This window comes from Trachurus japonicus, chromosome 24 (assembly GCF_045865225.1).
Source record: "Trachurus japonicus isolate A0001 chromosome 24, Traja_1.0".
Lineage (NCBI taxonomy): Eukaryota > Metazoa > Chordata > Actinopteri > Carangiformes > Carangidae > Trachurus > Trachurus japonicus.
Genome location: NC_140930.1, coordinates 23,638,554 through 23,650,367, shown reverse-complemented (window position 1 = coordinate 23,650,367; position 11,814 = coordinate 23,638,554). Strand labels below are relative to the sequence as shown.

At 43.1% G+C, this 11,814-nt stretch overlaps 1 protein-coding gene across 1 annotated transcript; it reads right to left on the bottom strand.

The window, feature by feature from the left end:
- Window positions 1-2,467: 2,467 nt before the first annotated feature.
- Window positions 2,468-8,563, bottom strand: LOC146962003 (terminal nucleotidyltransferase 5A-like). The gene is made up of 2 exons (XM_085770539.1): window positions 7,423-8,563; window positions 2,468-5,793 (listed from the first exon to the last, which is right to left on the bottom strand). Exons 1-2 carry the CDS (start codon window positions 7,849-7,851, stop codon window positions 4,978-4,980), a joined length of 1,245 nt encoding a protein of 414 aa, XP_085626665.1. The 5' UTR covers window positions 7,852-8,563; the 3' UTR covers window positions 2,468-4,977.
- Window positions 8,564-11,814: the final 3,251 nt, after the last annotated feature.

Sequence of the window (11,814 nt, the reverse complement as noted above, 5' to 3'; positions counted from 1 at the left end):
AATGGCGCCCGACGCGGGACTCGAACCGGGGCCGACCGCAGCGAGGACTGTGCCTCTATACATGGGGCGCCCGCTCTAACCACTACGCCACGCGACGCCCCACGTGTATGATTTTTTAAAAACTAAAAATTCTTAATGAAAAAGTTTTTTCAGGTTTCAATCAAATGTGCTTCTTTATGGCCAACATTTACTCAAGTACTCAGACACCATTAATTCAATGAGTTTGATTATGGATGGGCTTCTTCATAGTCCCACTTTCAAATTTATCATATCATATCCTTTGGGTTATAGTCACATTTACCTTACATTTTCACCGTAAACACAAAACTGGTGTGTGAGCAGAATGTTGTGCACAATATTATACAATATTATTGTATTAGTATCTATCTGTCTCTCCAACCTGGACCAGTGCGTGGAAAGCTAAACCAAAACAATTTGGCTGTAGATGTTCTGTTCTTCTGGACCATAAGAAACAACCAAATCTGTAGTAAATAAATCTGTCACCACTTCTTTGAACATATAAATAAGAAATAAGAAATGAAATGAATCTTCTTTTCTTCATATATCTTTGATATTCTTAAAATCAGAACTGTGGTTTTTTGCTAAAGCCTCATCTTTCAAGGCAGAATTTTAAACATGTTGGCTTCACCATGTTTTAGCCATGCTTCACATGTAGCCTACATTCTCCAAATATTGGATTGATAAAGATACACAGTTGTGTATCAACCTCTTAAAGCACTCAAATAAATTATGGGAAATTTAGCCAGCAGTTAATTAGCATAAGAAACAGCTAGCCTGGGTGTATCCAAAGGCCATGAAGTCTGCCAACTTGCACTTCTTAAGCTTACAGTGACACATAAAAACTAAGTTTAACATGTTATTAAAATACTCTCACAGACAGCAGGCAGCCAAGCTGTTTCTTTCTGTCTCCAGTCTTTGTGCTAAGCTAAGCTGAGCTAAGCTGTTGGCTGCAACTTCATGTTTGGCACACAGCAGCAATGAATGTGTTATCAATCATCTCATCTAATTCTCAACAATTATATGCTAAACAATTTCTTTGAACTTCTACAGTTTCACGGTAGGAAACTCAGTTTAAAAAAATAAATAAATAAAATAATAGGCCTAAACAAGTTTGTGTTTCAGTCCTATTGAGCACAGCTTTACTGAAATGTCATTGGAACCCAGATAAATTAGTTTTCTCTTCTGAAAGACAGTGACACACCTTGGCTCAGTCCACCTGTTGCTCAACTACCACCATAGTAACTCTCTACCTAAATGGCTTGTGTTATTGGGTTAGCTCTTTTCCTTGTTGTGCAACACACTAAATGCCTCAATCCTCTGTTCTCTGTTCCCCTTTAGTCTCTGATAAGGAAGTGAACTGATTTTTTTTGTCCTTTCCAGCGAGAGCGGCCTAAAAAGGGAGCTTGGGCTGGGGTATACGTTACAGTACAATGGCTGGTAAATCTCTCCACAGTAACCACACCAGAGCACTGAGCACATACTTATGGAGGAAGGCTAATCAGCTTTCTGTAGATGGGTTAATGTCCTTACAGTGGCTGAGAGGGGGGGCTATATTTAGTGTCCACTCTCCCTCTTAACAAGGGATAACATTGGCCCTGTTCTCGTCTCCGTAGCTCATCTCTCTCTCTCTGCTTAAATTCATCAAGGAGCTAGGCAGAGATGAAGGGAAATGAATAAAGGCCAAAAAGGCAGAGGTCTGTGTAAAACTGTGTAATCGATGATGATACAGTCAGTAAACAGACCACCAATTAAAAGAGCTGCCCACATCAAAAGCCTTTTAAAAGCATTGTTTTGGTGAGAGAAATAAGGCAGAGAAAGAGAAAGAAAGAAATAAGTGGGGTGACAGAGAGACAGAAGAAAGAGAAAAAGATGAAAGAGATCATGAGAGAGAGAGAGAGACTAAGTAAAATATTTATTCTCAGTGTCAGCAGGGAAAGTGACATCTGGAGGCTGAGGCCTACGGGCATTAGAGTGATGCAGACCTGGAGCCAGCGTACTCAGTCGGTTACCATGTGTCCCTGGAGACCAAGGCTCTGCTGGTAGTAAGGTATGTGCATATTCATGATCTACCTGCTGTTGCAAGAGCACACCGGGCTAATTAAATGAGGTCTGGCAAACAGCGCGATGACGGTCAGTGACGGTTGCTGACGCTCGTCGGTGACGTCTCTGGAAGGGAAATCCGTCACGTTCAGCTGTCACTTGCTGGCAGCAACGGTCGTGCCCGCTGGGATCATGTAGCAGGCACCTCAGGACGTTGACCTGATGGGGACGTTTCCTTTTTGTGTCAGAGCCCGGGCACCGGTCCTAAATGCTGGAGCTGCTCACCTCAGCTTAACTGTAGTAACTCAGTGAGGATAAGCGCCTGAGAGTCATGGAGGTTGTAGTTGTGGCTGGTAGCGAGCGCGGCAAGAGTGATGACAAAAAGAACTGAAGAGAAAAACTCTGATCAGACGGTCCTTTTGTTTTTAATTATCAAGTTGATAAAACTTGAACACAATTATCAGATCATGACTTTCATGTCCAATCAGGACGACAGTTAAAAACACATGGAACAGTGAAACAATCTCTTTGGAGCAACAGAAATCAATATGATACAGCTCGGAGCAGACACCCAGTGAACACTGTAGCCACCGTGTCCACCTGCACTGCTGCACATCGGCCAAGATAAAACACACATTTGCATACACCACAAAAAACAACAGCCAGAACAAAACAACAACAACAATAACAACAGAAAAAAAACTCTTGGACTCAAAGACACAGCTTCGAATCATCCTGCTACACCAGCCAAACACAGACTGTACAAAAATAGAGATTGATAGAAAAATAGGAGCTCTGACATGTTTGAGAGAATATACTGAGTCTCTTGCACTTATAGGCTGAAAATTTTCACCTTTTACTTTGATGATCATTACAAAAATCTCTGAGCCAATTTGCCTTGTTGCCGTTCAAATATCCATGTGATTGTCTTTATCAAGTATTCTACATTTTTGTTTTTTCTTTGTTTGCCATGACTTCCTCATTGCATTGGACATAGTCTGCATTAAGAGATAACATTTTGGGAACAGTCTTCACTAAGCTTAAATCATCTCTGAGGCTGTCCTGGATTCAGGCTTGTGCTGGTACACTGCTGAACCGTCCCTGCATACACAACCCAGCCTCCACACCTCTGACAAACACACAGCCTGTTGTATCACTGTGAGGTCTGCAGATATTTGCAGACACCAATAGAAGGGATGCATATCCTGAACCGTTTGTTTTGTTTTTACACATGGAGAGCAAACATTTTCCTTTTGCAGTACATACACAATGTCAAAATGCCTTTGTACACAGAAGACCTAAGACAAACCCAACAAATTTTATATATTTGAAAAAAGGATGATATAAATATTATGAGTGAATTTAAAAAAAGTCCAGTGTAATTTTTGAAACTGGTTATCACTGTTTAATAATGATTTCTGAACACAATGCATATCTGATTTACTCTGTTTAGTATGTATTTGAAGCTTGAAGGTTCCCCGTAGAGTTTCTGATCTACAGTAGTGTTATAAAGCAACGTTTTTATTGGTGGAAATCTGTTTTGTTTCTGTCATGTGTGCATACTGCACATGGATGCACATGCACACATGCTGGCAGTTAAGAAGAAAAGCATTTAAGAGTTTAAAATGTTCAAACCTGAATATAAACATAATTTAAACTAAACCCCACAGGAGACCTTTTAGTAAGCTGCAGTTGTGTATTTCAGATGGGTTTATTAATGTACATTTAGCTTGCGTGTACCAAAGACCAGTATGTATGTATTTTGAAATTCTTAAAAAATTGAGATGCGCTCTGGGAATGCGCTTGTTTAGTTTTTTTCTACAGATTATGAGATTACGGTGTGACTTCCTCTTTGGTAATCAGGATGTGCATTCGTCCAGCGGGACTGCAGATAAGAGCAGAGTCCTCGACTAAACATTGTCAAATATTGGTCCCACAGCTCCCTCAGTGTAAGAGACCTTACTCAGCTTTGGTAAACTCTCTGATCCTCAGTACATTCATTATCACAATGAGACGACTCAACAGTTCTCTATGATAAAGAATCACAAAAATATCTCTTCCCTTTAGGCTTTATCTAGGCACTTAAAGAACAATTATTCCTGTACAGAAATAAAGCATGCATTGTTTTGTTTTGTTTTTTGGGATTTTTTTTTTTTTAGAGTTCGGATAAATTTGAGTATCAAAGTAGATCTTTGGATTTGTAAACAGTATCCAGTTCCTCTTTTTGCATTGTCTGTGACACACACACACATACACGCACACTCTCTCACACACACACACACACACACACAAACAGAGCACATGTAAAGGGTTGGAGGGTTGCTGTTGATTGACCATGAATCAATATCCTCTCTGCATCATGAGTCCGGTCCTCTCCGTGGCTGTGCTGCATGCGAGTGTCTCTTCTGGTTTGTAATGTGAAGCGGATGTGGATGTTATAGCGTACATGTTCACCGTCTGAAACTTGAGTTCCTGTGAGCCGTGACTCTCAACACAGGAGGAAAATCTCATCATATCCAGGAGGTTGATGACTCTGAGGCTGAGCTCAACTTGTGGTTTTGCTCCACAGAATTGATCTCAGCCCTGATGAGAAGAAGCCTAAAAGTGATGGGTCAGCCTCTTTCATTGGCATCTCTCCCTGTGTGCTCAGCTCGTCCGTGCTGTGGCACCCTACACCGGGGAAAAGCCTTTCTCTGGCCCACTGCCTCGATCCGAGTTCTTTGTCCTCGGTTCCCTTTCCTTCCTTCACTCTCTTCTTTTCTCTTCGCTCTTTGTCTGATCTTGTCTCCTGGATCTCCTCGTTTCCCGCAAATTTTCCACCAGACGGAAGAGATAAAAAGATCACCATTCATCCCTTACAAGTTGGGCATGTGTTCCACCAGTTACACAAAGGTGCATGCATGGCAGTACCAGGTTTTAGTTACAGGGCAACCAGGTGGCATACATGGGATGTTGGACGGGAGTAAGGTACTGCTGAGGAGGTGACGGGGGACACGGGTAGAGGGGCTGGACCTGCGCGATGTAATAGTTGCTGAAGTTTCCGTCCGAGACGTAAGGAGCCGGCTGGTAGAAGCAGGTGACGTTGGCAGCGTTGGGAATGGCGTTCTGCTCGGCCAGGACCCGCAGCGCCAGCGACGAGATGAGGTTGAGCGTCTGACGCCTCTCGTGGCCCATCAGGCACACCGTGCTCTCCTGCACCACGTCGTACAGCGTGGCCAGATAGTCGTACTTCCTGTCCTCGAGGTCTACAAAGTGGTTCTGCAGGTAGGACTCCAGCTTCCTCCTCTGCTCGCTCACGTCGGGGAAGTCTATAAAGAAGCGCGAGCACATGTAGCGCTGCAGTAGTTTCATCTCCACGTCGGAAGCCGCGCGGAAACCCCGCACCAGCAGGTGGCAGTACTTCAGCAGACCCCCGCCGCGGATCTCCTCGGGGCTCCGCGTGCAGATGAGACGCTTGCGAAGGTGATCGAGAGCCGTGGGGAAGTCGCCGTAGACGCTCTCCCCCAGGATGGTGGGGTGGAAAGTGGCGGCCATCGGGTGCTCGGAGCACTCGTAGAAGAGGAGGAGCGAGTCCAACCGGATCTGGAAGGAGTCGACGCTGAACTCAAACTGCCGTCGAAGAGAGTCCACGAACTTAAGCTCCACATTTTTACCGCGATTGTTGGAGAGCGAGATGAGGCTCCAGCGGTCCGAGTCGTTGCACACCTTCACCATCTTTTGCACGTAGGCCTCCTGGAAAACAGATCAGAGGAGAGTTGGGTGTGATCAATGAACACACGTCATGTTTTTGTAGGGTTTGTGTCAATGAATCAATGAGTCAACAAAGTAATGACACTGCTGGAACAAAGGGGGTTAACAGCTAGATACATTAGACCCCCCTTTATATTCATACTTAAACACATAACACACAAGAACACCTCAAACCACGAGATGTAAACTGCATTTTATCCATTATACATCCAGAAAATAAATTCTTATCCTACTTGCAGAACACTCAGTAGACACAGCAGCAGAATATGAGCAAATAATCAGGGCCGTTGTATAGGGGAGAAAGGTGATGATAATTCTAGGGGCCCAGTGCCCAGTAGGGCCCACAAAAACCCCAGTAGTCTAATCTTTGTATGACTGAATTATTCTGCATAAGACCCTGCTACTCATAGTAATGCTGCATTAGCATCAAAACAAAGTAGGCTAAATAAAAATAATACATACGTAGTCTAAGAAAAAAAGTGGAAAAGTCAGGGGCCCACTTTGGTATTCTTTCAGGGGGCCCAGAATTCTTAGCAACGGCCCTGCAAATAATAGGTCTAAACTGAACAAGAAATATTTCAATTCAAGTAGTATTTAACATATCTGTATAACTTGTTCTAAGTCACTCAGTCCTCCTTCTTTCTCCTTCCTCTCACATAAGTAAGGCAGTTGTAGTCTTAGTAGACCTGTCATCAGGCAGCTGTTCGGTTTCATTATTAGGTTTACTAAAGATTGCTCTGTGAGTCTTGCATAGAGATCGTCTGGATAAAAAAAAATTAAAAAACAGTCTTTGTTTGAACAGGCTCCAATGACCGGACATTAATCCTATTTGCAGCAGATAAAAATCTGGATTTGGTCTGTTAGTTATGATGTTTTGCTGATCACATCTGTTGGTGGGCCATTAGTAGCCTGGCTAGTCCTTGGTATCCAGGTAACTGAGAGCCGACTGATTAATGTGGATCTGACTCCAATTGGATTAGACTGAATCCTAGACTGAATTGGAAACCAACCTTTTTACTATTTGAAGGCTTATATCTCTGTGCTGGTTGGTAAATGTTGATCTAGGTTAGGGCTGCAACTAACCATTATTTTCCTTATCGATTAATCTGTCAATTATTTAAACAATTAATCGATTAGTTCTTGGTCAACAAAATGTAAGAAAATGTTGAAAAATGTCAATCAGTGTTTCCCAAACCACAAGATGACGTCCTCAAATGTCTTGTTTTGTCCACAAACCAAAGAGAGACTCAGTTCATTGTCATAAAGGACCAAAGAAACCAGAAATATTCACATTGAAGAAGCTGAAATCAGAGAATTTGTACTCACACGTATTATTCCATTATCAAAATAGTTGACGATTAATTTATTAATCGATTGTCATTCGATTAATCAATCAATTGTTGCAGCTCTAGTCTAGGTTTTGTAATATTTTTTGTTGAATTCCATTTAGGAGCATGAGCCATGATTACAGCAGTGTGAGATTTGAAATCCAGTGCAGACTAGACTGAGACAGAGGGGGAAAAGAAGTCTGAAAAGGCTGAAAAGTTCGAGACAACATGTCCAAATCACATGATCAATATTCTGTACATGAGTTATAATTTCATACACTACCTTTAAGGTCACTGGTGTGATCTTGTCTTTATTCACGCCCTCTGGCAGGAAGTCTAGCAGAGAGTCCAGAACTATATCTTTCACTATCTGGAACTCCATCTCTCCCTTCAGCTCTGCGCAGAATATCAAGTCCAGATCTTTCCAGCCCAGACCGCTGTCCTCGTGCAGGACGTAGCTGGCCGCGGAGCCGTTCAGGCGCACCTCCCGGACATGGATCCGCTTCTCCTCCATGCGGCTCCGGACCACCTTGACGATGTCTCGAGGCTTCATCTCCAGAGTTGGGAAGCTCCATCGGCCGTGGATGGGGATGGAGCCGGTGAGGATGTTGTCCAGCCGCTGCACTTGCTCCCAGTTGAGCACGCTGAGGTTGATGCTCTCCCCGTCCGAGCAGCTGCTGTCGCTCGCAGCGCACTCGACACTCTCGTCCATGGTGATCAGAGGTAGTAAACGACTAAACTTTCCACTAACTCCTTTCGGAGCAGTGGCATCGGCTAGCTGCAACTCTGTGTAGAACTGACCCGCTGGACCTAAACTCTATCATAACATCAATATGCTGGACGACGTATCTGTACGCATGGCAGGAAGAACTAGTTGGGCGGCGTAGCCTAATGCTTGTCCTACTTCTTACATAAAGTCTGTACTCCAGACAAATTCAATTCCCGAGCTTTCCAGCCGCTGAGGCTTAGTCACTGTCCGGCATCTGCTGCCCTGCTGCGCGCTGCGCTCCGTCTCTGTCGCCAAACTCTGGGAGGAAGATACCGAATGTTGAAGTGATTGTTCCCCACAGCGTCAGCTTCTCACTCCGACCCAAATGTTCACTGACGCATCCATTGCATCCGGGAAAAAAAAGTGTTTGATCCACCGCAGGTTTTTTGTTTCTCACTTCCGTCCTCCTTGGTTCACTTTTACGCACAGATTTTGACGCGTCCTTGCTGCGCAACAACGACTTCACGGATTGTTTTAACACTGTCGCGCCTCTCAACTCCACACCTACTTACAGAAAGTGGTGTACGTCTGCCTATCCTTTACATTTTGGCCGTTTGTCGCTCGTTGATACTGCGTGATGCCACAGATAGGTCCCACTCCACAGCTGCGAGAGAAGTTGTGCACTGTGCGCTTCCAGTCTGACAGGCGTTGGGGCGGGCCGGTTTGATTGACAATCCCCACTTACTAATAGATGCTGCCACTTCCTCTGCATAAGCTCCTTTGAGTGGCTGCAGTCCTGGACAGTGAGGCGGGCCTGGAGAGTGGGCGTTACGACAAGAAAAGAGAGTCAGGTTGGAAGCTGACCCTCAACCCAAACCCTCTCTCGCTCAAATTCGACTTATTTTGCTCAACTTTTCCCCAAATGTCCTCTTGAGTCAACCCTCCATTTAGTCCAGAAATTCAGCCACTGTCCATTCTTCCTGCACTGTATCTTCTCCACTGCAGTGAATATATACTAGAAAGATGCAACAATACAGAAGGTGCCCAGTGTTTCCTAACATCAAAAAGAGGAAGAAAGAGCTATTACCAGGTGAAACAATCACATTGTAAATCTACATCAGTTCACTTTTAATAACAGCATCACAAATATTCCCAATGAAACTCATTTCAGTCCTATTTTGCAATTTCTCAGCAGTCTCATCATTCCCGGGTGAGACTTGGGATAGCACACATCCTGAACGCCCTCTAGAGGAGCTTCTTCTCCCATTCATCATTTGGCCTTTAAATGTGGGTTAGTTTGCAAACTTGCAGCACAATTAATGAACCTTTGTGCAAGCAGATAAAATAACCTGCATAGAATATCTCATCGTCAGTTTAAAAAGATATCCATCCTGATATGTAAGATGCTCAGTAAGCTGTCAGTCTGTCAGTAAGTAGGGTAGAGGCCGTAGAGTCTCTGCAGGCAAGTTGTCATGGCGAATCTATAAGAGCAGAGCTTGGCGCGTATATCTGCGTCACTGCAGACGAGCCCATAAACCAGCTTACCACAGATTACCCTGTATGTGCAGTGACACACACACACACACACACACACACACACACACACACACACACACACACACACACACACAAGCACACGCGTGCACACACATAGACACACACACACACACACACACACACAAAGGAATGTGCAACGAGATCTGTGCATGCACTCACACCTCTGTAGAAGATGCATCTCTTTTACCATTTTGAGGGATCAGTAAGTGTGTGCTTGGTGCATGCTCACATCACAGTACATTGGACACAGATGTAAAAAGTAATGCATGTGACAAGCAAAGTTTTTTTTTAATGTAACACAAAACGAGAAGAGTCAAACAAATGTGTCATAAATATGGTGGGAGAGCTGAGTTGCAGAAAAACCAAACTGAAGGGCCATTTTTGCAATGAGAAAAGAAGAGGAAAAAACCTCATGTAGTTTTGAGATATGTACATGTTTGCATTTGGTCTGATAGCACTTTATCTAAATCTAAATAATCAGATATCACATGCATTCCTATAAATGTACTGCGTCATTTCACATTGTGGCATGAAGCATGCAGTTCATGTTTACTGTAACTAATTTCGGTAGCAAATAAGGGATTCATTTGAAGTGTGTGGGAGCATTTTTCACTTCTTGGTTTTGCTTCTTATCTGTCTGCATTTTGGTAAACAGTGGCCACAAAGCACAAAAATAAACACAAGACATTATGGGAACATTTTAATCTCAGAGCAATGCAGACTGGCAACATTATTAGAGTGTAAAGAGTTACAGATAGTGTATCAGCATTTCCTGATAGCAGACGGAGCAGCTGTACAGGTTCACTCAAAGACAGCAGGTCAGTCTCACTCGTCACTTTCCCCATTCACCAACTGGCTCAATGTCAGGCTTACAGCCCTGGATACTTACCATGAAGCAGCTACTTACCTGACCTCTGACTCGTCAAGTGGATGACACCGGCTTGGTTTCTAGTGTCTGACGACATCAGGGGATTGGCGAGGGGATTTCCGACAGACCCCTTTGCCAGGCTGCCAAACCAAACGCCACATTTGGAAACAAATTTGTGTGTGTCTATATGTGTCCTGCATGTGTCATACTGTATGTGTTTGTGAGCATTATCATGTGCACAGCTCAGAAACAGTCAATTACGCCAAGCTTCATTCAAAAAATCAGACACAGACACAGCGTCCTTTAGGGCCCGCTGCTTTCTAACCACATCTAACATATTTTTTCCCATCTTCACTCTGCACCTCTCTCTAGTAATCATTTATTCCCTTCATCCATCCTACAGTATGCTACTCTTCCCCCTTTCCCTCCCTTATCCTATTTTATGTTCCCTTTTTCCACCATTCCTATACGTGGAAGTTCATTAAGAGATTAGAGTGAGCCCGTTAGCTGAACGTGCCTCCACGCTCTTCTCCCTTCCTTTTCCCACCTCACTACTCTAACACCCTCTACTATTTTTATTCTTTGGATTTTCACAAGGGAAAAAATCTGTCTTTGACACCAGGTTGTTCCAACATGCTCTCCTTTACTACTACTACTTTGTACTGCTGTAAACTGGCGAGTAAAAGAAGTCTTTTGTAATTGATAAATGGTAGTATAATCTGTGTTTGTGTTGGTAGCAGCCAAAAGTTGACTTCTTTGAAAAAACATCAGAGTGCTTGTTTTTTTTAAATTTTATTATCATTGTTATTTTTACTGAGGACTTATCTTTTATTTTTATACCACCAATGTCCCCTAATGATGCACAATTTGTTGTTATTGTTAAATTTACAAGTTAAACAAAAATCTCCACAAGTAGCCAGATAGCACCATTAGCATCAACTGTTTGGCTGGTTGGATGGAAGACTTGGCCCACTTCACTGTGTGTGGTTTAACCCGGCGTTAGCACACAGAGTTTTAGCATTAGCACAACTGAATATCTGTATTTTCTCTCCTCTCACCATGGACCTGCAGAAAAGGCTGAAACCTGAATGATGTGAAGATTCATGATAGGAACTAAAACAGCTGTCCTCCTCCTCCTCCTCCTCCTCCTCCTCCTCCCTCCATCCTGAACTAGGTAAGCCTCCCTTTCCCTCTCTCAACCATATTCCCATGTCTGCTTTAATGGACTCAGATAAAACATGAAGCTTACTACTTAGATATCATTTTTGTTGCATGACTCAATCCTAAAATATTCTTGTGTGTCTTATTATCAGGAACGGTTGTTTCTGAGTTTTAAGTCCAACCTGTATTTCTTTCAAATGTGTTTATTGGGAAACCAATTACGTAACAGAGGAATTAACAATTGACAGTTATGTTTGTTTTTTTATAGAAAATAAGAAAAATAATAACAGTTCCATCCACTAACACCATCCTTACAACAATGACAAATGACAAAAACGAATAGCAAATGAACAAACAGTAACCAGCAACAATAAAGAAAA

What these genes read in the sequence shown, in the direction of transcription:
- LOC146962003 (XM_085770539.1), bottom strand. Translation starts at nt 7,851, where the DNA reads ATGGACGAGAGTGTCGAGTGCGCTGCGAGCGACAGCAGCTGCTCGGAC. An exon ending in TCACACCAGTGACCTTAAAG is followed by an intron (nt 5,794 to 7,422) that starts GTAGTGTATGAA and finishes TCTGTTTTCCAG; the next exon opens with GAGGCCTACGTGCAAAAGAT.